This window comes from Neovison vison, chromosome 11 (assembly GCF_020171115.1).
Source record: "Neovison vison isolate M4711 chromosome 11, ASM_NN_V1, whole genome shotgun sequence".
NCBI lineage: Eukaryota > Metazoa > Chordata > Mammalia > Carnivora > Mustelidae > Neogale > Neogale vison.
In genome coordinates this window covers 66,238,597-66,265,056 of record NC_058101.1, presented here as the reverse complement: position 1 = coordinate 66,265,056, position 26,460 = coordinate 66,238,597, and the positions used below count along the sequence as shown (strand labels likewise).

General features: G+C 59.8%; 1 protein-coding gene across 1 annotated transcript; it reads left to right on the top strand.

Annotated features, from left to right (window-relative positions):
* Positions 1–16,903: 16,903 nt before the first annotated feature.
* Positions 16,904–21,571, top strand: HMX1 (H6 family homeobox 1). The gene is made up of 2 exons (XM_044225677.1): positions 16,904–17,586; positions 20,233–21,571. Exons 1-2 carry the CDS (start codon positions 17,193–17,195, stop codon positions 20,886–20,888), a joined length of 1,050 nt encoding a protein of 349 aa, XP_044081612.1. The 5' UTR covers positions 16,904–17,192; the 3' UTR covers positions 20,889–21,571.
* Positions 21,572–26,460: the final 4,889 nt, after the last annotated feature.

The window sequence follows — 26,460 nt, the reverse complement described above, 5'->3', positions numbered from 1 at the left end:
AGGCGGGGTGGCAGAGGACAAAGGCCTGAGGGCCCCTGAGGACCCCCGTCCAGACACTGGCTCTGTGGGAGATGGTGACCTAGTTTGGGGAATTTCAAACCCCTGGGAGATGCTGGAGCGCTGAGTGTTGAGTTCACAGCTCTGACCTGAGGGCAGGGGTAGGGCACAGGGAAGTTAATGTGGGTCTTTGTTCTTGCTGCTGATGATTCGTGGCCCACCACAGGGACGGAAGTGTGTTGGTTGAGGACAGAGCTGGCTCAGCGGGGGTCACGGTTGCCTGGGAGCCAGAGGGCACCACGGGCACTGGGGCTCCCCAGGACCTGGACTTGGAGGTGGCCTTTGGGGCACCTGCCCACCTAGCTCTGGTTCTGCTTAGAGGCAACACACTCTGCCCCACTCTAAAGATAGTATCACTCCCTGGGGTCCATCAGGGAAACTGAGGCACTCGCATCCTCTCCTCCCCTCTTCTAAGACTCAGTTTCTCTGTCTGGGACACAGGCACCTAAGGCAGCTCCTAGAGGCATGGCGAGGAGGACTCAGCATGGCCACAGGGTGGGCAGGCAGAGGAAAGGGGCGAGATCGCTAACACAGGGTGCCACGCCAGCGGCCCCAGCCCTGCACTCCAACAAAGGCCCAGGACCCGGTGGGAGCACCCATTCCTGGGACAGGAAGGGCGGGAATCCTGCTCTCCAGGCCGCACAAGGCTGCTTGGGGGCTCAAGCTTCTGGCAGCCAGTGTGTAACTCAAGGATACCAGTCATCCAGGGCTGGGGAGGAGGGTAGGCAATGGGACCACGGGACCCTGAGACCAGCCGCCTATGTCCACCACTGTGCGCGGCCCTAGAGAGCAGCATCTGAGGCCCAGAGTGGCCGGGAAAGGGGCGGTTGTGGGAATCTGGGATCTATTGGGGGAGTCAGCCCCGCTCACGTAGTTCCCTGGAGCGGTTTCTTCCTAAATGCTTAACACTCCTTGTGCACCCTGGTCCTGGGCCCTCCCTTCCCGTTTTATGCCCAGGCGATGGGCTGGCGCTGGGGGCTTCAAGGGATGGTCCCTAAGTCCCACCCCGGGTGAATGGCTTCAGGATGGGTACTGGGTGCCCGAGGAACTTGCCACGGGGTGCGTGCCTGCTGCCCCATTTGTGTCTGGTCAGCAAACTCCCAGGTGCCCCAGGCTCCCCTGTGCTAGAAGAATTGGAGGAGGCATTTTCTGGGGTTGCTCAGTGGGTGGTGCCTGCCATGGCCCATGTCTTGAGTCCCCAGCTCTCCGGCCTCTATGAGTGGGGCGTGTCTGGAGACAGGTCCGTGACTGTGCGACTGCCCCACTGGAGAAGCTGTCGTGAAAGGACCAGCACCTCCTGTAGGTGTCTGTGTTCAAGGGGTGACCCTGTGCTCCATATGCCCAGCTTCAGTCTTGACCTCAGTGAAATGGGACGAACAGCCCTGCCTGGGCCATGACCCAGGTGGCCTTGGGTGCGCAGGGGCTCACTGGGCTTCTCCCACTCCCCCACTGCCCCCCACAGTCCCAGGATGGCCTGGACCAAAACAGGGACCCTGACTCTGCAGACCCTCCTGGTTTGCTCTCCCAGTCAGGCGCTGCCCCAGACACCCAGGACCCTACTGAAGCGCACCTCCAAGGAGACAAGGCATGGGCCAGAAAGGAAGAGTTAGGAGAACTTGGGGTCCGGGAGGGAGGGCTGCCTGGAGGAGGTGGTGTGCTGTACTCCTAGGGCTGGTCCCTGAGACTGAGTATTCCCTCCCACCATTCCTTTTCCTGCACGGTTTGGTTTTCCCCATGTTCCCTCTGTTTCCCACTAAGGACCCTGGTGGTCTTAAAAAAGCTGGCCTCCTACTGGGATGCAAAAATTTTTGACCATCTTCCTTGTGCCCAGCAAGGTTCTCTACCCTGAGGCCAGGCAGGGAACTAAAGAGAGGCTGCCCTGGGAGCTTTGGGGGTGGGGCGGACAGGCAGTAAGCAGGTGAGAGTAAGCAGGTGAGTGAGTCCTCACTGCGTGGTGAGGGATGTGAGGGATGTGAGGTTGCGGAGGGAGGACAGAGGCTTTTGAGCTGGGCCCACAGGTGATAGCAGAGATCCCTCATGTCACCCTGGGGGTTATGCGGAGATGGAAGCACTGGAGCCGAGAGGGGACAGGATTTAATGTCACTGCACCCAGATGATGGGGAAAGAAGAGGCTGATGTGAATGCCAGGCTCTAGGAGTCAGGCTGAAAGGCTGACCGCAAGAGGTAGGTGCAGCAGCCCCAGCCCAGGCCCTGATCAGCACCCACACCCCTGCCTAGAGGGAGGTGCGGGGTGGCCGGGCCCTGCCTCTGACCACAGCTCCTCTGGGTCTACACAGGCACGGGGCTCCCGCAGCAACCCGTGCAGTCAGCATCATTGTCCCCATTCTCCGGATGGGCAAACAGGCTCAAGTCGGGCAAACAGGCTCAAGTCAAGCAAAATAGCCTTAACCACAGAGGAAGGAGGTGAGCCTGATCTGGGGTCTACTACTGAGGTCAAACCATTTGGGACACACCTCACAATCCAGGAGACAGCTGACACTGGGGACACCGAATCCCACTGAGGTTAGGTTCGGCCCACTGATGCAGCAAATTTCAAGTGAGGCAAACTTGAGTCTTCCCCAGGCTGGGCTGGGCTGGGCTGGGCGCCTGGGGGCAGGGAGGGCTGAGGCCCCAGAGGACCCAAACCCTTGCTGTACTCCGTCGCACTCCCTGGGGGGTGGGGCTTGCAGGAGAGGTTTGGGGCTGGGAGGGCTACCAGGCCTGGGGTCAGAACCCCAATGGTCTGCTCACAGTGTTGGGGGCTCACCTGGGTTTGGTCTTTTGCCTGCCCCCCCACCCCCATCCTGTGTTGGTGGATGTTGGCCTTGGGAAGGCCCTATCCCCTTGGCCTCTGCAGCTTCCCCTTTCCCACACTGGGACGGTCCCCCAGGGAACAGCACTTGGTGATGAAGTTTAGGGAGATGAGCCCACTGGTTTTGGAAACTATCAGGAGGGTGGCCTCAGAGACCCCTGGGGCAAATCCCAAGGCTGCTAGCAGCGGGTGGCCCTGGGTGAGTGCACAGCCCCCAGGCCCTCTGCTTCCCCCTGGCAAAGCCTGGGTACACCTGGGTCTGGCCCCAGGACTTACCTGCCAGCTGCATGTACCGGTCCTGGGTACCGAGTTTCCTTTTCACTTCAAGTTCCCTTTTCACTTAGTGCTGGCAGACTCTTCGGTAGGTCCCAAGCAGAGCTAGAGCCGTCAGGCAAGGAGGAAGAAGAGAGGGAGGGAGCCGGGGGAGGGAAGGAGAGAGAGAGGGAGGGCACAAGGGAGGAACTGGGGGAGAGCCTCCATGATGAGCTAGACCCAATAGAGACACTTCAATGAAAGCTGAGTTCAGTGGGGCCCAGAGTTGGGTGTTCACCGCCTCCCTCCCCTCCCCCGCTTCCTCCCTGCTCTAGGGCACAGAACTCAGAAGTCCAAGAGGCAGGGAAGAGTGTGTATCTGAGAAGCAAGAAGCAGGCTTGGAGAGCCCTGAGAGGCAAGGCAGAGGCAGCAGAGTTTATAGGAATTTGATGAGCTGCAGTTGTTCCCTGGGTGGGACAGAGCTGGGCTCAGGGCAAGGATAGGGCAAGGATGGGGCGAGAAGGAGGTGGGTACTGCCGGCCCTTGGGGAGCGCAGGGACCCACCCCTCACCGCTGCTGGCTTTGACTTTATTTCTGAATATATATTCTGTCTGTTTGTTTACCACTACTCTGTAAGCTGTTGCCCAGAGATACGAAGCAGAACTCCCAGGAGCAGGGGGCTGCATTTCATTCCTGGCCCTGGAACCAGCCACTCCCCACCCCCCCACCCCCGCCCACTTCAAGGTGAGTGTGTGGCTCTCAGATCCTTTCAGCTCTGTGCATCCACTGTGGGGAGCCCTGATCAGCTCCTCTCTGGGGCTGCCCGGAACCAAGGGGGCAGGGGGGGATCTCGCATCTGACCAGCTCCTCCTTTGCTTTCTGGAGAGGCTCTTGGTGTGGGTCATTTTGCATTGGCCCGACCAGGAGAAGGCTCAGAAGGAAGGCTGCAGGATGCCTGGTGTACCTCCCCAGCCCCCAGCATTCCTCTTCCCCTTCCCCTCCTGTCCCCAGTCCCTGGGGACCACGCAGCTCATTCCCTCTTGGTGCCTGGGCTCCTCCTGCATTACCGGGGATACAAAGCATTTCTGGGAGCACATTCTTTGGGAACAACTGCCTCTTGCTGGCATCTGGAGGCATTAAAGGAGGAAGGGGGAAAGGCTTCCCTTCAAGACTTCCCAGGAGGAGCCCCTCCCCCAGGTGGAAGCCCCACCCACCAGCAGGGAGACCAGAGGGAGCAGCCCCCAGGTTGGGGGGACGAGGGGGGTGTGTGATCTCCTTTCCTGTCTGGGAATTACTGCCACGCTTGCTGGCAGATCACCCCCCCTGCCCTCCCTGACCCATTTTCTGCTCACATATAGGGATGGGTGGTGGGGGACACTCATGCCTGTCCTTTCTGAGCCTCCTCCAGCCCCTGCCTCTCAGCTGCCATTTCATTAAGTGATGTTCCCCTTCCCTGTGTGCTGGGGTGGGGGGGAGAGGGGAAGGAGTGGAGTTCAGGAAACAGGTGTTCCAGGGGCCCAGCAAACTGCTTTCTGTTGGTTGGGTCGGTGGAAAAACATTTCAGTTTTCTGCAGTTTCTTGCTTTAGGAAGAGTAAATGCAAAGTGAGTGGATTTACACCAAAATATCTACAAGAGCCAACTGGGCACCCCACCTGCCCACACTGGCCTCCTACACTATTGCGGCCTCAGAAACAGCCACCAGAAGAGAGAAGCCTGGCCATCCCTGGGTTCTGAGGCTGCCGGCCTTGAACTTGAAGGAGGAGGCTAGAGGGGCCTCCTCCTTCTCCCTGGCTGTGTGGGACCACAAAGCATGGGCCAGAAGGACACTGGGGCCTCGGGACCCCTCCTGCACCCTGTGCTTCTCTGTGGAGCCCCATTCAGGTATACTAGGCCATGACAAGCGTCCACCGCCCACCCTGCCTTCCCCTTCTGACTCTGACAGCCGGGCTCTTTCCTCGGACCAGATCAGGGTCTCCACGCCCAGCTGCATCCTGCTGGTAGTTGTCTGACAAATGACAGAGCGGATGAAGTGGCTGAATTTCTCCATGCCCGAGTCCTCAGTCTGTGGAACGAGGGTGAAGCAGGTCCCTGCCGGGGCGCCGAATGAGCCGCAGGGACCACCCCGACCGCTCCCCTAGGTGAGGGCTCTGGCCTACCAGTCTGCCTGAGCGATGACTGTGGGGCGAGGGACAGGCTGTTCATGCAGAATTCTTCTAGACACCGTCTAGCAAGCATTTTGGGGAATGGGAGGGAGGCATGTTTATCCCCCCCTTTCACCCCATGGCAACCCCCAAAGCTAGGGCCTTATTTTTAAGGCACTGTGATTGTTCTTGGAATGGTGTGGTGTGTAGGGATGCAGGGAGGTCTTAAGGGGGAAGAAGCTGTTTGCACACCTGTGCCCCAGAAGGGTGTTTCCCCTGGCAGTTCCACGAGTTCCCTCGAGGTGGTGCTCTTGCTACGGGACGGCGCAACAAGGACCGCGAGGCCCCTGCGTGTCTTCTGCATTTTGAGCTTTCAGGGTAAATCAGCCTTAGGTGGATCATCTCCGGGGTGCAGCCGTCTAAGGAAGTGGAATTCCAGCAAAAGCTGGTTTATATGTAGCTTCAGGTCCAAGAACCTGTTTTATTTTAGACCATCCTCCGTGGGCCCGAGGGTGTGATGTAAGGGAATTTGGACCCTCCGTGTTTCTGGACACACTGATTCGAGACTTCCTAGCCAGCGGACTCCGCACACTGCTGTCTCCAGGCCCTGAGCTGGTGGGGGCCCTGGGGCCTGGGAGCCAGGACCCACCTTGCGAACGGCTGTCCTGGTTTTCCCGGCATGGTGACAAGGGACAGCCTGTCGTGCCTCTCACCCTGTGACCCCTGCAGACCCTTCCTCCTGGGATGCCCCAATGGGCTGGTGAGTCCACCCAGAAATTTCACTGATCACGAACACTCGTGATCACCCTTGGGGGCTGGGTGCAGGGACTAGGGAGCAGAGGACAGCGTGGTGGGGGTGGGGTGCAGTTTCTGACTTGCTGGCTTGCCGTCAGTTGGGCTCAGCTGGGAAGCTTCCGCTACGTCCCTTCAGGCATGCAGTGTTCAGGAAAGCCTCCGTGACCTGACACTCTTCCATGGCACAGGTTTGGGGTGTTGTGTGAGGTCACGTGACCAGCGGGTCGGATTTGAGGGGCCTGGGAGCCCAGCGATCCAGAAGCCCCTTCCCCAGGCCCCACCAACCTGGTCCGCCTACACCTGTGCAGTGCACCCAGCCATCCCCAGGGGGGCTCTGGTCAGCCTCAGTGGGCTCACCCCAGGGATGGAGTGTGGGGAGAAGGGGGCAGAGGAGGAAGCCACAGGTCAGGGCAGGCCTGTTCTGGATAGCACACCAGGGTGAAGCTGGATGTGCGTGCGAACCCAGCCACATTGCCCTACTGTGACTTGGATGCACTGATGATGGGGTTCTTGTCCAGGAAGGGGGCGTATCACTCTGCACACAGCTCAAAACCCCCTCAGTCACAGCTCCTCCACAGAGGTGCCCGTGATGGGCAGCCTGGCTCCAGCCTTGAAGGTGGGCCCCAGCCTGGAGCTGGCCTCTTGCTCACCTGAGGCTCACAGGCTTTGCCGAGTCCCCTTCTCACTGCACATCCTTATAATGTAAGGAAAGGGCATGGTAGGAGCAGGAAAAAATGGAGCAAGCGATCTTGTGTGATAGTGAGTTCCCTGTTTGGAGAGGTATGCAGGCAGCAGGTAGATGGTCCCTATTAGGAGGTTTTTACACCGAGCCACTGTTTGGGGCCCTCCCTCTGAATCCGTTTCTGAGGATGATTTCCAGGCTTCCAGGCGTGGCTTCAAACTTGCTTTCTGTAGCCACTGGGCTGGCCTTGCCTGGGCTGGGAGAGCACATGGCCAATGAGCCCAGGAAGCAGAGAGGAACCTGGGCCTGAGCTGCTGAGCTGGAGGCTGATGTGGACTTAGGTGCATGGGCTAAGCAATGTCCCCCACAGATATCAGGTCTTAGTCCCTGAGAACATACAGATGTGACCTCGGGTGGGAAAAGGGTATTTGTACATGCGATTAATTAAGGATTAACTGAGATTATCCAGGATTACCCGAGTGGACCCTAAATGCAATTATATGTGTGTTAATATGTGGGACCCACTGAAAGCCTCACTGGTTTGGGAGGACCAGCTCTGAGTCGTGGGTGCTGCCGAGGGCTGACTGCCTCTCCCTACACAGTGCTGAGCCTGGGGCCAGGGGCTGGGTTTTCATCGCCGTACAGTGTGCAAACTGATAATAATGTCAATGGCTCAGGTTTGAGGGAGCAGGCAAGGGGGTGGTGGACGGCCTGTGTTCACAGGGGCACACCTGGAGGGTGAGACTTGACTCTCATCAGTGTACATGAGCTGTGTGGGCTCCGCTGGACTCCGAAGGCAGTGCTCCCTTTCCAAGGCGAAGCTGCCCGTCCACCCACAATGGGGCCGGACCAGGGCGATGAAGGAGAGGGGGGCAGTGGACGGTCACAGCAACCTCTGCAGAAGTCCTGCAACTTAGATATCACTTGACCCCCGTTAGTCTGGCAGAAACAAGGAAAAGGAGCCCGTGCTGCCCGTTGGCACAGGCATGGAGGAGACGCAGCCCACGCAGCACTGCTGGGAGGGTGAGGCAAGGTGGAGAAGCATGTCAGAGCCATATGCACACCCTCCTGGGCCCATCCCTTGTTCTTCAGGGTTCCCATCCAGAGACACAGAAGGAGCAGTGCCTGCGGGCACGGCGACACGTGTCCCCATAAGAGGACACAAGTCCAGCACTCTGTGGTCATCACAACCTGGAGACCACAGAAGCCACAGAGAGGGGCATGCTGGGACACTGTGGCCCATCTGCCATGGAGACGACGCAGCCACCTGGCAGATGCCTGGGCTGAGCTGGGAGCCTGTGTTCCCGGGATGGAACCTGCCCAGTGTGGTGACTTCAGAGACCCTGAAGCCTCAGCCATGCAGCTGTGCACACGTGTGTGTCTGTAGCCTGTGTGGGACAAAGTGAGTCTGGGGAGAATGGGTGAAGGTGTATGTAAGCCTGGCACCAGGGATCTCCAGGGGGATGAGACAGGGTGGGCAGGCACTGATGGGGCCTCTGGCAGAGGGCACAGGAGCCCAGGCTGTGCAAGTGTGAGAGGGGCATGCACAGGGTGCCCAACTGTGTGCACATGGGCTATCTGTGGGGGTGGGCACAACTTTGTGATCATGTGTGGGTGGGGTGGCTAGTGCTCCTGTGTATGGAGGTGTGCAGGGCTGTGGGCCAGTGTGAGAGTGTAGGGGACAGATGTGCCTATGGGTGTGTGTACGTGTGTGTGGGGAGGCCTTTGTTTGTGACGGTGGGGGGCGTATGGGGGATGGGAGTGTGTGTGTGTGTAGGTATGCTTCTATTTTTTGTGTGTGTGAGTGTGTGTGTGTGTGTGCATGTGGGGGTGGGGGTGCATGTGTGCTTATGTGTTGTGTGCGTGGGTGTGAGTGTGTGAGGGGGTTGGGGTATATGTGCACATGTGTGTCAGGGGTGTGTGCACACGTGTTGTGTGCATGTGTGTGAGGGGATCGGAGTACATGTGTGCCATGGGGAAGTGTGTGAGTGTGGGCATGGGTGTGTCTGTGCCTGGCCCAGGGCTGCCTGGGGAGGAGTGGGAGGGGCTGCAGTGGAGGGGGGGCCGCAGGGTCTCAGGGTGGCGGGTTTCCAGATGGCCTGTATTATCTCCTTTACATCATCACGTATTTTTCACATTGCAGCTTCTCTGTGCTAAGCATGTATGATTTGTATGATATAAACGCTCTTTTGTGGGCAGTAAAAGGTTGGGGTGACGGTAGGGGCTCTGAATGGCCAGAGGAGCCAGGCTTGCACCCCATGGGGGTGAGGGGTGCCCTCGGGGGACCCTCATTAGTGTGGCCCATGGCAGCCTCCAGAACCCAGGTCCCCTCGCCAGCCTTGGGGGACTCCCTCAGTCCCTACACCCTCCGTGCCCAGCCCACCCTTGGGGGGCTGACTGGGGGGCCCCAGCCTCTAGCCCTTCTGTCAGAGGACCCTCATGATTCTTCCCTCCCAGGGTGTCACTTTGGGACTTTTCCCCATTTCTTTTTTTGTAATTCAGTAAAGCTTGTACCTGCCGCAAAACTCAAATGACGCCAACGTGAACGCTGCTGCGCTGCGTGACAGTGACAGCCGCTGTCCTGCCCTCATCTCTGGGGAGGGAGCAGCCTACGGCCCGTGTTCCTTGGCCTGTGTTCCTTCCTGCGGAATTCCTTGTCTTGCAGCTCTGGAGACCAGAAGCCCCAGACCAAGGTGCCTCAGGGCTGCGCTCCCCTGAAGGCTCCAGGTGGGACCCAGCAGTTAGCTCTAGTCCTGGGAAGAGCGGTGGACTAGGGGCTGCCATCCTGCCCGTGCTGTCTCTGCCTGTCCCCATGTATCTGTCTCTTCTCAGACTGTCTTTTCTAGGAGCACACAGGTTCAGCTACTCCAGTGTGACCTCAGCTTAACTGATGACGTTTTCAATGACTCTGTCTCCAAAGCAGGTCCCACTCTGAGCTACTGGGAGTTAGGGCCTCAACCTAGGAATTTCGGGGGGATACAGTTTGGCCCATAACAGAGTGTGTGCTAACGAGTGTGCGTGAACACATCTTTGTACAGTACTTACGGGTGTGCATGGACCGGTGTGTACCTGCCCCCTCCATTTACACACAGGCTATGCCCTCCTGCTGTCTTCCCCCAGCTGATGCCCATCCCAGATGCCGGTGGGGGGGGGACTGGGAATCAGGAGCACCCCTCCTTTCCCCAGCACCGATGATGAGGCAGTGTGGTGCTGAGTCACAATATCGGACTCACTTCTGGTCTGCACGCAGGTCTCAGGTTTTTCCATTGCAGTCAGTTATCTCAGTCTTTGTGGGGGGAGTGGGGGGGATTCGGGGGACATTGTGAGTGGTGAAGCCCCAGACAGGGTCTGCCCAGAGCTGAGCCTCCAGGAAGTGCTTTCCAGGATGAATGGTGAGGAACAAGGCTGGTGAGGAGTGGGGCTTCCTCCCGCCCCTGCCCCCAGTGCCTGCCCCCCACCAACAGGGTAACTGAGCAGTCCTGAAGACATTCCTGAGCCAGAAGTTGGCGTGGGCACCCTGTGGGGCACAGGGGGTGGGGCACAAGCACGCCTGCCAGGCAACAGGTATCCATCCCAGGACCAAAAAGGGGAGAGTCCGCCTGGTCAGACTGTGGGGTTCCCCTGCAGGTTGGTCGAGGTTTCTAGAAACTTCCCTCCAGCTCCTGGGAAGAGGTTCCCTCCGCTGTGGCCACGGCCCTTTGTTCCAGCCCCATGTCTTCAAATCACTTCCAATCAAGGTCACGGGCATCCCAAGCTGTCCCAAGGTTCCTGGTGGTGTGGATAACTCAGCACAAACCTCTGCTCCACTGTGGGAACCCAAGCCTGCTTCCCCCTCAGATGCTCTTCAGATGAGCTCTAGAAAACCCTACCTCCCCCACCCCAGCCTTAGTGACCACAACAGCGTGTCTTTACTGAGGCTGGAAACAGCGGCATCCAGCAAAGTGTGACTATGGACACAGAGCCCACGTCCCAGGAGGAAGATTTTATCGTCACCCTTCAGAAAGGTCACAAGATCGTCTGCCCAGGGAGCGTCTCCTTAGAGCACTGGCACCATCTCCCCATCCCTGTCCCCATCCCCGGGGGGCCTTATGTGCACATCCAAAGGTCCAAAGGAGGAAGTGGTCGCCAGTGAGTCTCAGTGCTGCTCCATGGCCGGCTGGGACCCACATTCACACATTACCCCAAAACGGAAATGCGCTGAAAAAAGAAAGCCGGATGGATGGTTAAAGGGGCGGGGAGATGGGCAGATGCGGCAAAGTAAGGAGAGCAACAATGTGTAAGGGAAGAATCCAGACGGTGGACATTCAGGTGTTCTCTGGACAATTCTTCCAGCTTGTGCGTGTTTAAAGGTTTCACAATAAAATGTCAGAGAGAAAATACATCCCTTCATGAGTGAGAGTTCTTGGCAAGGTCCAAGGTCTGCTGGGCATGGGGAGGGGCACGGGGATCAGGTGGGTGCTTCCTCCGAGAGGTGACAGACAGGACACAGCCGCCAAGCCCAGGGTAGGGGTGAGCAGAGGCACAGAAACCAGCTCCGGCCCAGGGCCGGTGTTCCTGGCAAGGCTCCTGGGGCTTGGAGGTGGAGTGGCCTTCTTGGCAAAGCTCTCTTCCCGGGGAGGCTTTGTTCAGGGCCCTGACCGTGCAGGAGGGGACAGGGGTTGACCAGGGGTTGACGCATCCTTTCATCCATCTGCCTCTCCCACAGATTCAGGGCTGTAAGTGGGAAGGGCTGGGCCCTTCCAGGGTGCTTCCGTGGTGAGAGGGCATCTTCAGGGCTGGCTGGGGAGAAGTCACCCAGGCTGTGGGAGGGTAGTGGCGTGATGTGCACAGGCACCCTGCAGAGCAGCCCCCAATGGCCACTGCTCCAGTGCGGAGGAGGCCACCTTACTCCTCCCACCCTCTTTCCCTCCACCCCTGCCCTGCCCTCCCCCTGGGGCACCTTGCCTCCCTCCTCCTCCTCCACCCTCCCGCCTCCCCAGGAGTGGAACTCTGGGAACCATCCCCTTGACACATTATAAAAATTAGCCTCCTCTTTCCAGTATTTAAAAGGGAGGCTCTCACAAGGAGGGATGCAGCTAGACCCTTAAAAAAAAAAGGCAGCCCAAATAATTTTCAGACGTTTGGCCTTTTTTAAAGCAAACATTTTTAATATACACCCAAGACTTGCCTGCACCATGATCTCCACTTGGCCCAGACCAGCCCCTCGTGGTAGGCAGCACGGGCTGGACTGGCTTTTCAGGGTAGGTTCCCTGGGTGGGGGGGGTGGGGGTTTAGGGGTGGGGGGGTGTGACTGGCCCAAGAACACCTTGGAATCAGTAGCTGAGCAGAGTGCCTGATTGCCTCTGGACAGCTTCAAGGACACTTCATGCTGGCTGTGATGTGGGGAACAGACTATCTGATTGGCCACTAAGGATGTCTCAGGCTCTCCCTGCATCCCAGCTCTGGCCTGTGCACCAGCTCACGGATACCGAGACAGGCTGGACCCTCCTTTGTGCTCTGCCAACTCCCATTCACCTGCCCTGCCATCCCTTCCAGGTGACTCCCCCTAAGACTCAGCTTTAACCCTCCTCTGGCCAAACAGCCTTTAGTGGCTCCCCATTGCTTTGCAAACTAAGAGCTCTATTCTCCAGCTCTCCGTGCACAGGCCCTCTTGACTGATCCCAGCTCTCTCTTCCCCTTCATCTCCCTGCCTCTGGGGGCACAGCCACCTTATCCGTAGTGACCAGAGAATCGCTGCTTAAAACAACCTGATTTCCCAAACACGTGTCAGTTATAGCGTCACCGATGAACGATGAACGTCGGATAAAACCAAGTGCTCATGAGGATGTATGGACATGGGCACTGAGGGAGCTGTTCTGAAGAATCTTTTGATATCGCTGAGCAATGGTGGGTCTCTCTGGACCCTTTAGCCCAGGGGTGCCCTTCTGGACACATGCACCCCTAGAGAGCTCTCAGAAATTCTGGCAGGGGTGTTCTTGCCAGTGACATGGACAACAGCAGAAGTGGGCGGCAAACTGAACGTCCCCAACGGGGCAGCGCGCACTCCGTGTCACGTGTGCGAGTCTCTCCCTGACCAACTACAGATTACCCAACCCACCATCTGAGGACCCTCTTACTGAGAGATGGGGTCCCGGCCCCTTCGCTGTGAGCCCTGAAGAGCTCTGGGACTACTGCAGTCCACAGAGTACAGAGGAGCAATGCTCTGAATTCCCAGGTCAGGCTCTGCAGTGCCTCTCCCTCCGCCCCCCACCCCAGCTCTGCATTTATTCTGGAACCCAAGCTGTGTGGGAGCCAGGTCACAGGGAGAGGACCCATGTAGGGTTTCCTCAGCAGACTCCAGCCCCAGCCCTCGATAAATGAGCCACCGCCACCTGGCCCTCAGATGAGTCCAGACTTCATCCCCTATCCCCAAGTTCAAGTCTTCCACTGGAGACAAGCTAGCCCCAACCTGCAGACCCCACGGGCCACTAAGAGATCACTGTTTTTCATCACTAAGTTTTGGGAAAACCTGTGACACGGCCACAATAACTGGAACAATGGCATATGTGGCTGTTGGGTTAGAACATAGTGATTTAAAACTGAGCGCAGAGAAATCTCAAATTTACGCTTTAAGGTAAAAAGAAAATAAGAGGTAGGGGAGGTTTGGAATGTAAATTAATGTGTAAGAACTCATATGCAGGGCAGCATGGGGATGAGCTAAGGACAAATGGGATTGGGGTCAGAGATGAAGGGAGCAAAAGTAAGACAAAATTTGAATTTAAAGGTGGACATTCCCCATGTTGGGTGTAGAGATTATTTAAACATAAGAATGAATACATAAAAGCGGACATTCCCTAAAATTTTTATTTTTATTTTTTTTAAGATTTTATTTATTTATTTGACAGGCAGAGATCACAAGTAGGCAGAGAGGCAGGCAGAGAGAGAGGAGGAAGCAGGCTTCCTGCTGAGCAGAGAGCCCGATGCGGGGCTCGATCCCAGGACCCTGGGATCATGACCGGAGCCAAAGGTAGAGGCTTTAACACACTGAGCCACCCATGTGCCCCCCTAAAATTATTTTTAAAAGGAAAATCTTATTAAGACCAAACAAACATAACAGGTGGTGGCCGGCCACAGTCTGCTGGCTCCCTATCCAAGCTGCTGGGATGATTCCCACTAACACTTCTTTTCCTTAAGGGGCATCTGTGGTGACTGGCCCCAAGCTCTGCAGTTGGGACTTGGGTAATGAGGCTGGGTCTCTCTGCTCACTGTCCAGACGAGAAGAGCACTGGGTGTCCTCTGGGACCATTTGCTGGGACTCTGTGGGGTCCCCCCTACCCCACACAAGGGAAGGGGAGAGTTGGAGCTGGTAAGAAAGGACAAGAGTAGACAGAGAAGTAAGAAAGGGCAGCTGTGGGGGTGCCTCACGGAGGCAGAGATGCAGAGAGGGGACTACCGGGAGTCCCTCTGCGCGGTGCTTACCGGTGACCAGAAGACTGAGCTCTGGCCCACTTAGTGCCAGAAACCCTGCTTAGGTCAGGGCCCCCACGGGGCAGTGTCAGTCTGGAGAGAGTGCCGGGACAGGAGAATGTTCTGGGGTTGAGAACAGAGAGCTACCCGCCAGGCGGAAGGCGCAAAGCCTCCGCTGCGGTGATCCCGGGCTCCGCCTCTGCTCTGCCCGCAATCCTGTCTAGGAACCCGCCTCTCTGCCAACCTCGACGCAGGGTTGCCTTTTGGCTGCGGGGCTCTGGCTCAGGGACCCGCTCAGCACACAGAGGCGGGAGGCCTGGGCGAGCACCGTGCGGCTCCCTCTCCTCCCTAAGGAACCCCGTGCCCCAGCGGCAACCATCTGGCTGCTCTCGGAGGACCGCGCAGTGCGCTCGCGCTCCGCCGTTGCAGTCGTGGCGAACCGGTGCCGGCCGTGGAGAAGCGCCCCCAGCAACCCCGGGCTGGCCGGCGAGAAGGCCTCGGGCTCCACCGCTTGTGTTCAGCCTACCCCTGGCCTCCCACCGCGACCTCCCTTCGTCCCCCGGCTCGGCAGAGGCAGTGGGGCGACCCTGGCGAGCCCGGGTGCCTGAGTCCCCCTCCGGGGAGCACCCAGCCTCCCTCGCAAGAGCCTGCATGGCTGGGTGCTTAGAACCAGAGGTTCATAGGAGAAAAAACCCAGATCAGAGCCCCACCCCCAAGCCCTGGCGCCCAGGGCCACACAGCTTGAGAGCAGAGAGAATCAAAACCCAGACTCCCCAGAAAACCCCCACTCTCAAGGTGCTTGGAAATAATGGGAATAAACTGGGCACGAACCTCTCAGGCTTGTGGTTCAAGAAGCATGCTGAAGGTGGCCCCAGGACAACTTGCCTAAAATTGGTGGTTATCTGGAAGACACCTATCCTCACAGTCATTGTTTTCTTATCTGGGTCCCTCTCTGGCCTCAGTTTCCTCCCAACTATCCGAAGTGCCCCTCAATTAGACTGTGTGATTAGCCCAGGGTAGCACTTTTCAAAGGATTGAGGCTGCCATTTCTTCCCTGGGCTTAGCCCCTTCTGGCTCTCCCCTGCCGGAGTTTCTCTCACCCTGGCTGCCCCCAGGGAACAATACTTGGGACACCCCCACTCTTCCTAAGACCCCAGCTCTTGTCACTTTTGCTCAGTATCCTTATCTACAGAAAGTGGGAAGAGCCCTCATCCCAGTGTCTGCCTCCAGGCTGGGGTGAATTCCTGTCTTTGACCGTCTTTTCCCCTTCAGGGGCGGGATGTGAGGACCAGAGAAGATGGGCCCAGCACCTGCTTGTTGAGGCTGCCGAAATGCACACCCCAAGTCGGTCCCAGCACCCGAGCTCCTGGGCTACTGAGGGGCTGACCAGGGGAAGCTGGTTGGAGGCAGGCATGCCAGGAAATGGCCAGCTTCACCTTGTCCTGGCCTGATCTCTGGGCCTCACCCCTCGGCTCCCGAATCCGACTCCGGGGACCTGGTGCCCACTCTAGACCCAAAGCTCCAGAGTTACAGGCCTGCTAAAGCCACTTACCATCTGGGGCAGTCTCTCCTCTCCTCGCCTCCCTGTTTTCCCCTCTGGAAAATGGGGTTGATGCTCCTCCGGGTGGCTGATCGGAAACTTGAAACTATCCAGGCCTGCAGCCCTCCCAGAGAAGGCAGGCAGCACTCCCTTGGACTGGGGGCCCGTGGCTGGCACTGGGGGTCAGGACAGATCTCGCTGAGATAACCCGCGTTAGATGAAGCCCGCTCCACCCGCGCCATAGGGCTGAGCGAGCCTGGTCACAAGGTTACTCCAGAGCGGTCACAGCTCTAAGGGTGATGACGGCTGGGCCGGAATGCACTCTTGTCCCTGCGCTCCCGGCTGCAGAAAGGGGAGGAGACTCCCCACGGGTTCACATCCAGAAACGGAGGCTCAGTGAGGGATGGGCCTGCCCCCAAGAGCTCCGCGGCCAGGGGCAGTGGCCCACGCTCCCCAACTAAGTCCCGGGCCTCTCGGGGAGCCGTTCGCTGGGGAGCCACTCTCACTGTGCGGGCCTTCGGGCGCCAGGAGCGGGGGTAGGGGCGAACATTGCCTTACGTTCTGGGGCTGAGCCTGGGAACTAGAGAGTTCTACGGCACCACATTTAACGTGGAAAGCACATTTTATTAAATGTATATATTGAAATATGCCACAGCTTTGCAGCCAGTCTTGAAACAAATGGCTGTGGCCCAGCCTCTGACGCTTTCCTGGAAGTCCCGGGGTCTTCACGCCCCCCCGTGCACACGCACACCCACGCGCGCGCACACCCACGTGCACACACGTACATACCACACTCGCGAGCGCGCGCACAGTTACTCACGCTCGGTCCTACACTCTCCCCGCGGCGAAGCGATTACGGCCCCCGCCGGACGGTGATTGGCCCGCCCGCCATCCTCGGGGCCCCGCGGCCAATGGGCGGCCGCCCGGCCGAGGCCCCGCCCTACCCCCCCGCCCCCGGCCCGGGCGGCGGGGGCCCCGGGAATGGATCACGCGGGGCCGACCCCGCCGCGACCCCCTGCCCCGGCCTTCCCGCCGCCCGCCCTCGGCCGCGCGCCCGCCCGCGCCTCCGGCCCCCGGCGGCGTCTTTCGGGCCGCGGCCGCGCTCCTGGCCCGGCGCGGCGTCCCCGGGCTGCGCCGGCGACCCGCCGGGCCCGCGCCGCCCCGCCCCTGCCGGCCCCTCCCCCGCCCCTCCCCGCCCCCAGCGAGCCGGCCCGGGCGACGACCAGAGCGGCGACGTGAAAGGCGAGCGAGGCGGCTGTCCGGCCGGCTGTCGGCACGCACCCGCTCCCGGCCCAGCCCAGCCCCGCGCCGAGGCCGCCGCCCGCTCGGCGGGGTCCGACGCCAGCGTTCCCGGCGGCCGCTCCAGGGCCGGCCCGCGCGTGCGCCCGGGAGCCGCGCGCCACAGTCCCCGGCGGGGGCCCGGGACCCCTGAGCAGCGCGCAGAGCCCGACGGGCCCGCGGCCGCGATGCCAGACGAGCTGACGGAGCCCGGGCGCGCCACGCCGGCCCGCGCCTCCTCCTTCCTCATCGAGAACCTGCTGGCGGCCGAGGCCAAGGGCGCCAGGCGCGCGGCCCAGGGCGGCGGCGGCCGCGAGGACGAGGAGGAGGACGACGACGACCCGGAGGACGAGGACGCGGAGCAGGCGCGGCGGCGGCGGCTGCAGCGGCGGCGGCAGCTGCGTGCGGGCGCGGGGCCCGGCGGGGAGGCGCGGGCGCGGGCGCTGCTAGGGCCGGGCGCACTGGGCCTCGGTCCCCGGCCGCCCCCCGGCCCCGGGCCGCCCTACGCGCTGGGCTGCAGCGCAGCGACGCGCTGGTACCCTCCGGCGCAAGGCGGCTACGGCGGCGGCCTCAGTCCGGACAGTGAGTGGGGGCGCCGGGAGGCGTGGGCGGCCGGGGACAGTGCTCGTGGGCTTTGGGTCCGTCGGAGGCCTTTCGGGGCCGCCCTCCTCCTCGCGTGTAAAGGGGCGGGTTTGGAGGCCCGCTCCTCGGGACGGGGTCACCACAGGGCTTCGGCGTCACCCCTCGTCGCCAGGCTCTGCGGGTCCGAGGGAGGCTGGAGAGCCAGAGAAGAGGAGCCCGGGGACCACGGGCTGCTGAAGCCCAGCGAGGGAGGGGGCATGGAAAAAGACAGGGAAAGACGGAAAGCAGAGAGAGAGTGGGAGAAGAGGGAGAGAGGAAGAAAGAGAGGGATGTGGGGAGAGGGGAAAGAAGAGGCAGACACAGCAGCCCCGCGGGTGATGATGAGAAGACCGGGAGGTAAGGGCAGAAGAAGTGAAGACAAAGTAGAGTCCCACCCGGAAGACCCGGAAGGGTGAAGGGGCTGGAGTAGAGGGAGCCACTGTTAGGGGCCTGGATAGTGGAGGGGGGAGCGTCTGTGCCCCCAAAACCCCATCTCTTGAGAGTTACAGACTGGGGCTGGGGCCTGCGAGGCCTCCCTCTTGGTCCTCCTGGGCAAGAAGAGAGCCGTTCTGAAGCCCCCAGACCCACCCCTCTCTCTTCCTTTTCTGCCCCTCCCCCTCCCTTGCCTTTGTTCCTTGCTGAGGGCTCAGATGCTGGGAGTGGGGGTTCTCAGCCCCAGAGCTGCTCACCCCTCTTGCCCTGAGTTCTGCTCGCTCTGCCCGGGCCCACCAAACCCCTTGGGGACCTGCCCTTTGGAGGAAAACCCCTGGGAAGAACACCAGGAAGTCATTGGAACGCTGGCCATTACCCACACCCCCTTAACACACATACTATAAAGCCAGTGTGAGGACTGTTCCAGGTTCTTGCTCCAAAATCCATTAATGTGTGCTGGGGGGTAGGTGGCCAGACCCCTGTCGATAAATTCCCCACCTAGATCGGGAGTGATCCTTCTGCCAAGGGATCCGCTTCCCAGAACCCATACCCAGAAAAGTCTGGGGTTTCCACCCCTTTCATGTACACTGGATCAGGGCTCTAGTGTTTCCCTGAAATCAAGTGACCACATTTCGTGCCCCCCCCAGGAATGTTTCTGAGAAGGTCTGGCAGGGTGAGCTGTGATCCCCACCTTGCCCCAGGTTCCCCTGCCCCCCTCCACCCTGGTGGCCAACTCCTGAAGATGGAGCTTCTTATTTCGTGCAATGCGGGTTAGGGTCCAGGTTTGCCACCGAAGCTGGCAGGCCTGGAGTGGTGTCTTGGGGTAGTGCATGGGCCTCTGTGAGTCTGGGCGCTTAGGGTGCTGTGAAGAGACAGGCTTCTCCTGTCTGGTAGCACATAGGCTGGACTGGACCTGACTCCCCATCAGGCACCCAGAAGGCTCACACCACCCAGGGTTGGACAGGGGCACACACACGACTCCGCACACCCCCAGGGGCCCGAGCCACACGTACAAGCTGAGCTTTGTGGGCACACTTTGTAAAAACACTGATGTTGCCGGCAGGCCCTGGCTTCCGAGGGCACGGGCTGCAGGGGCCAACCTCCACTTAGATCTACCAAGGCTTGGCACAGGGTGGGGGGGAAGATGGAGGGACTCAAGCCAAGGGGAGGCTGAAGGGCATGCTGACCCTGATTGGCCTGCACCCCAGAGTCTGGGGGGGGTGCAGGAATATGGATGTGCACCTGGCAGCCTCCTTTACCTGGAGGCACCGTCCCCATCCCATGCCAGTCCTGGGGGGCATCTCCTTACTGTTGGAAGATCAGGTGGAGCCGGGCATTTGGAGCACAAGCTCAGGAACCCTTGGGGGCCCTTCTGTAACCCCAAGTCCCCAGGCTCAGCCAAGGCTGCAAGAACGGTGGGGATGCCCTGCAGTTGCTGTGTTTCTGCGGATCCCTGTTTGTACTTGTGCTGGGGAGAATGGACAGGCAGGCCTCTGTGGGCATCTGGGTGAGGGGTGCAGGAAGTGGAGAGGGGTGGGGATCCCAGTGCCACCTGGAGTTTTGTTTGGGGATGTTTGCATGCATTTATTCTCCTTCTCAGGGCTGTTTCTGTGCAAGCGGGACTTTTTGCATCTGTCCGCATATGCAAGTGGCTGGGAAGGGTCACTGCAGGTCTTCGTTTCTGTGTTTGGGAGGCTTGGCATAGGGCTGGGTGCTGGGAGTCAGGGTGCCCTTGTTTGTATCTCGGATGTCAGTCTTTCCTCCGGGGCCCTGTGCCGCCTACGATTCTTCGTCGTGTTCTTCGTCATGTTTCAGTGCGGAATCACTGGTTTCGAGAATCTCTTTTGTGTTTCTGTTTGCATTTCTGTTTCTTTTCTTTCCTCTCTCCCCTCTCGTCCCCTGGTGTGTATGTGCAGCCCTGAGCCAGGCTGTGTTGCCAGCCTGCTGGTTTGTGTACTGCTCACCTCCTCTCACCTCTCCCTTTCACCATCCCTGGGTGAGCTCTCCAGGCAGCAGCGCCGGGATGCGCGGGGATGCTCGGGGATACGGGGATACGCGGGGACCAGTTTTGTTGGCAGCTGTGGGAGAGGCCGCGGGTAGGGGAAAGGCCAGCCACAGTGATTGGGTCTGGGGATCAGCCCCAGAACCAACCGTGTGTCCCTCTCTCCCCTGCAGCCAGCGACCGGGACTCACCGGAGACCGGCGAGGAGATGGGCCGAGCGGAGGGTGCCTGGCAGCGGGCCCCCGGGCCGGGAGCCGTGCAGCGAGAGGCGGCGGAGCTAGCGGCTCGGGGCCCAGCGGCCGGCACGGAAGAGGCGGCCGAGCTGGCCGAGGCCCCCGCGGCGGCGGGAGAGGCGCGCGGCGGTGTCGGCGTCGCTGGCGGTCGCAAGAAGAAGACGCGCACGGTCTTCTCGCGCAGCCAGGTCTTCCAGCTGGAGTCCACTTTCGACCTGAAGCGCTACCTGAGCAGCGCGGAGCGCGCCGGCCTCGCTGCCTCCCTGCAGCTCACTGAGACGCAGGTCAAGATCTGGTTCCAGAACCGTCGCAACAAGTGGAAACGGCAGCTGGCCGCAGAGCTGGAAGCGGCCAGCCTGTCCCCGCCGGGCGCGCAGCGCCTCGTCCGCGTGCCGGTGCTCTACCACGAGAGCCCTCCAGCCGCAGCCGCCCCCGGCCCCCCGGCTGCCGCGCTGCCCTTCCCGCTAGCTCCCGCCGCGCCCGCGCCGCCACCGCCGCTGCTTGGCTTCTCCGGGGCCCTCGCCTACCCGCTGGCCGCCTTCCCGGCAGCTGCCTCCGTGCCCTTCCTGCGGGCGCAGATGCCCGGCCTGGTGTGAGCCCCACCCGCTGGGCGCACTGCCTGGGTCCGCTGGGGACCTCTGGGGCAGCCCAGGGAGCGCGCTGGGGGAGGGCCTCTCTGCGCCAGATCGCAGGCTGCATAGCAGACCGGAACCCTGTCTTAAGCTCGTCCAGAATGTAACAGAGATGTCTTCTACCGCGGCACCCAGACAGGCTGGACCTGTGGCAGGGAAGAGGACATCCAGGAGAGACACTGTGCCCTGCGGCCGGCAGCTCTGGCAGGACAGTCCTCCACTAAGGAGCAAGTTCAGCCACCTCCCACTGCCCCACTGCGGCCAGCCAATGCCCAGGCCCACGCCACCAAGGCCAAGGGGCTGTCCAAGGTGCTTCAAGGTGACTGCTCCCCAGCACGGCCCCCACCCCACATACATGTCCCTTCCCAGGACGGCGCAGGACCCCGACAGCAGGCTTCCAGAGGACTGTGACCAGCCTCAAGGCCTTGGCAGTGGGCCCTGCAGAGGGAGACCCCCAGGGCAAGTGCCCCTGCACAGGGGAAGGGGCGAAGACCGGCCAGTGGCCCCAGTGTCAGAGTGTCCCTTCCACAGATAGGGCCAGGCTGGGGCTTCTCTCCTGGGCCGTGGCCTCCAGTTCTTCTGGTGAAGACTTTTTTAAAAAACGAATCTACTTATTTGCGTATGGAATAAAAGGGACGTTTTCTGGACTGTTTCTGCTGCTTTGTGATCACTGGGGCGGGGCCCCTCCTCTGCTAGCAGGCCACCGTGGGTCCTGTCCATCCGTCAGTCTGTCCTTCCTTCCTGGAGCTCTTTCTGTGCTGACCAAGGACCGGTGGCAAGGTGGAAAGGGCAGGCAGGAGTCCAGGTCTGGGGACTCCTTGCTCCAGCCCCCATATCCTGGGAGGCCCAGCTGGTCCTCCGGGGGACTTTGCTGCAGGGAAGGTAAAGTGTTGGGGGAGAGAAGGGGGCTCTGTGGCCTGTGTCCCACCAGGGAAGGGAAAAGGGTTGGAGGGGAGGAGGGGCCTGTGTCCACCGTTCTGGGACCTCCATGAAACCTAAAAGCCATGAGTCAGGTGGAGGTGGAGCCCATTGCCTCTGGCACAAGGGGCTGTTGGCTGTGACTGTGTCTGTGTGGGTCCCTCCATCCACAGCCCCTTTGTTGATGGCCATCTCTAACCGTATGGGTTTTTCTTTTGGCCCAAACAAAACATGGACACTCCTAGCAAGGTCAGGTGGGGAATGGTGCTCTCCGGCCTCTCCTCAGTCCCTGGGCCATCTACAATCTCTGACAAGCTCCAAGGGGGGATCCAGGTCAGTGGGCAAAGCCCCAGCTCAGGGCCTGAGTTTGTGGGCTCAGAACAAAAGCTTATTCCAGTAGTCTGGATTACATGATGGTCATTCAGGCTCTGTCCACCCCAAGATAGGCTGTTACAAGGTGACTACAGGGTCCCCTGCAAAGGGGGAGAGATGAAGGACCCTCTGTGGGGTATGCTTCTCCAGTTGGGGAGAGAGGTCATTTGGGGCTAGAAATTTGGGTCCCTTCTAACAGAATTGAGCCCCCCCCGGAAACCTGTGTCTGTCTCTCAGCTTCTGGCTCTTGGGCTGAGATGTAGTGACCGGCCATACCAGGGGCTCCGTGCTCTCAGAGGTGGCGCCAGACAGCCCAGGAAAATGTGCCAAGGGGTTCTACCCTATGCTGGTGGTCCATCTGTCTGTCTGCCCCTGCCATCCAGCTCCTGTATCTGGAACATTCCCAGCCCGAGGGCCAGCCAGCTCCCAGTGCCCGGAGGCCAGGCCTGGAAAGTGGGGCCTCCTGGAGGAGGTAAGCCCATGGCTTGGGAGGTCCTTGGCCTCTAAGTCCTTGCCTTCTGACTTATGGTTCCCTCTGCATAAGAGAGATTTCTGGGCTCCCTCCCCCCACACCCAGCCCCTAAACCCACAGGTGCATTCCCCTGTGGCCACCTTGGCCTTCCTTGGGCCCTTCAGGGGCCAGCTGTCCTCCTCTTTGGGCTGGTGGGGGAGCTGCCCCACACTGCTTTTCTCCAAACTAGGTTTACTGAACGTTGGGAGGGACTTCTGATCTGCTTCAATTAAATGAATTTCCTGCTAGTTATTTTCCAAGGGTGTGGCTCCTGTCAGTAGCCAAGTGGGACATGGGGGTGCCCAGGAGGCCCCTCCAAGGGCAGCACAAGCCCATCTTTCCCTCTCTGCTCCCTCCCACTCTCCCCACCCTGCTGTAGGTAGGCCTCAATGTTCCTGCTCCTGCCTCAGGCCCCACCTGGGGCCCTTCCCCTCTGTTCTTCTGGTGCTTTCCTGGTGGGCTCAGGCAGGCAGCAGTCCTCCAAAGGATGCCAGCCCACCTGGGCAGAGGCCTCCGGGGCCAGCGTGGGTCTTGCTGGATGCTGCTGTCCCCTCTGCCCCCTTTCTTTCATGCCAGGCATGTTTGGGAGCTCTGGGGAGCACCCCCTCCAGGGTACAGAGAAGAAATGGTTTTTGAGAACAGTTAGGGTCACGGGGACTTAGATGGTACAGTGAAAGCCCAGGTCAGAGAGATTATCACTAGGAGACAATCATTTTATTTAACTGTTTATGGCTGATGTGGGTACAGTCACCAGGTAGCCTGGTGACCCTGCTGACCGCAACTCCCCACTGAGCTGGTGTGGCCATTGTCCCAAGGTGGGTCACCCTAGGCAGTACGGGGTGCTGCTGCCTGGGGGGGGGGCACAGGTGTGGGAGAAGGGGAAGAAGAGTGCACGTGCTGAGTCTAGGAAACCTGTTCTGTCTCCTGGGAAGCCAGCCAGCCCAGGGACCTTCACCCTCACTGGCCACCCAGCCTGTCTGTCACCGCATGAAGGGAGGAAGGGTCTGTAGCTGCAAATTCGGGCAGGATTTGGACTAAGGGCTGTCTTTCAATGGAGTAGTGAAAAGTTGATCTGTAGAGAGGCTTTCTTGCCTGTGGGCTCTGAGGTCTGTGGATGGAGGCAGCCAAGAGGTAGAAAGAAGGGCTGTGTCGGTGGTGAGGAAACAGCTGGGGTCCAGGAGTCTAACTTCAGAGTCCAGACCTGGGTTAGGCCAGCTGGGCTCCGGAAAGCTGGCTCCGCTCACCCCTCATTCTGAGCCAGCACACTGGGTGTCCCTGCAGGGGTGCCACAAAGCAGAACAAAGCACAACTCAGCCCAGGAAACCCTAGAGGGTGCGCAGGTCCAGGCTGGGGATGCGCTGCGCTGGCCCCAAGCTCCAGCAACATCCATCACCAGGAACCCAGGGCTCAGTGACCCTGCTCGTGGCAGATGATGAATGTCTTCAATCACTTTCCACCACACCTGCCCTGCTCCCTCTAGAACCCACCAACCTCACCTCCTCCTTCCGTGAGGTCCAATTCCTGCTACAGTGGACTGGTGGACTGTGCTGGGGCTACTGGTTGCAGAGTCCCTAAGCCTAGGCAGAGCTGAGGGGCTCTGGAAACCTGGGGCAGGCCCACCTCAGTCTAGGCTCAGCCCCACTCCCCTCAGTGACTTTGAGCAAATCCCTCCTCCCCTCCAGGCCTCAGTTTCCCCATGATCGACCTATGTGAAGATGGTGGTCTATAACCTGTAAGTTCTTCCCTTTCTCTGATCTGAGCAAGGTGGAAAGGTTCCTGGGGCCAGGGCCATAGAGACACCCTCACAGTGATGTGCAAACACGGGGTGAGAGGGGGAGCAACACTCCCGCCCCCCCCACATACACACACAAAGTTCCCTGCTCAGTCCCCGGCCCGCGCCCCCCCCCCCCCCCCCCCCCCCCGACTTTCCACCAACTCCGCCCCCCCCCCAAAGAACTTGGAGAATCAGTCCCCTCCCAGAGCTGGTCCCCAGGACCTCAGAAGGTGAAACTCATCCTCACAGTGTTGGGAAAGGCCACTAGGGGCTTGGGTCCCTCCTTTGGCCAAGGGTGAATGGGGAGTTGATATCTGGGAAGGATTCCCAGCCAGGTTCCTGCTCCATGTAGGAGCATACCCGCTCTCAAAGCGGATGAAGCAGATGAGCTCACCCTGTTCCTCCCCAGAGAGTCGCCCTGCCTGAGCTGCCTGGCCTTGGCCATGCCAGGCCCCAGGCTAGGAGTACAGGCAGTACCCTCATCCAGAGCCCTGGTGCAGGAGTGAAAACCCTGACAACCGCCCTTCTGGTTGGTGGCTCCCCACCCGCTCCACTTTGAGCGGGGAGCACCTGGCCTTCGTGCCCTCCAGCCCACCCAGGGCCTCCAACTGAGGTGCCTGTTGGAGGAAAAGCACTGCCCACGGACTCTTCTCAGCAGGCGTGGGTTACAGGTGGTCTGTGGCGTCTGTCCTCCTCCTGCCAAGTCTGGCCTGGCTGTGGGGGAGAGGGTGTCCCAGAGCTAGGCTCCCCAGAAGGCAAACACACCTGGGTTCACCGAGGGGGCTGGGAGCTGGTCAGATGGGCACCAGGAAGGAGGCAGAGGGAACCAGATGGGCTTCTGTCTCTTTCTCTTATGTCTGCCGGCGTCTCCCCACCAAGCATCCTTAGTGGCCTTCTGGTCCCATCCAGCAATTCTTGGGGGAACTGAGGCTCCAAGAGGGGCAGAGATTCTGGGGAAGGGACTCAGCCATGAGGTCCTGCAACTTTCTTGCTTTCACTTTGTGCTAAGAGTTCAGCGGCCCATTCTGGGGGCCTCACAATGGGGTTCCTCCCCACTGCAAATGCGCCTGCCCAGTGTCCTGACCTTCTTTTCCACCCTTCTGAAGCATCTGGATCCTTGCCTTTGGCTCCTTTGCCCTTCCAGTGGCCAGCACCCACATCTATCCAGCTGCTTGCCTATGGGGGGATGTAGCTGGGGTCCCACTTCCCGGTGGGAAGAGTCTGGCCTCTTCCAATTCATTATCCAGAAGCATTGCCGGACTGACCCAAGCCAGGTTCCCAAGGTGGCTCGCACCCGGCCCCCCACGGCTGTCTGTCCTTTCAGGCAGAGGGAGGGGCTGGCCCCTCACAGGTGGACTGACCTGGGGTTTACCGTGCAGGGACAGTGCTGAGCTCTAAATCAGGACTCTCATGTGAGACAAAGGCTCAAAGGAAAATCAAGAACCCCGAGGCGAACAGTGCTTCCAGGCGCTTGGAGGGGAGTGCTCCCTAGCGGGAAGCCCTCCCCGCTGGCTCCCGGAGAGGCTGCTGGCCTCAGTTGTTGTTGTTGTTGTTGTTGTTTAATTATAAAAACAACTGTGTTTATTATTGTTTATCTGGGAATTGCAGTAAAAGGGACACCAAGGGGTGACGTCTGTGTGCCCGCCATCAAAAGTCCGCGGCTTCTGGGTGTTAGGCAGGACTGCAGATTTTATTGGCAAGGTGATTTACAGCTGTGTGGTTAATTTAAAGTTCTTACCCGTTAAAGTTGTATTTATGTATTTACTAGCGAAATGATGTGATGGCTGCCTCTGCTTAACGATATTGCAACAGAACGAACAAATTAATTAAATAGTAGATGCGAAAACCAGAACAGATGGCACTGGGTTGGTCAGGAGTTGCTGATGGTTAAACGGGGGGTGGGGACCCCAGGGTTCATTTTAAGGCTTCCTTTACTTTGTTTTATATTTGAGACCTTCCGA

Excerpts from the sequence above, each read along its gene's own strand:
- HMX1 (XM_044225677.1), top strand. The coding sequence starts at position 17,193 with ATGCCAGACGAGCTGACGGAGCCCGGGCGCGCCACGCCGGCCCGCGCC. Across the intron at positions 17,587-20,232 it reads CGGCGGCCTCAGTCCGGACA|CCAGCGACCGGGACTCACCG; the intron begins GTGAGTGGGGGC and ends TCTCCCCTGCAG.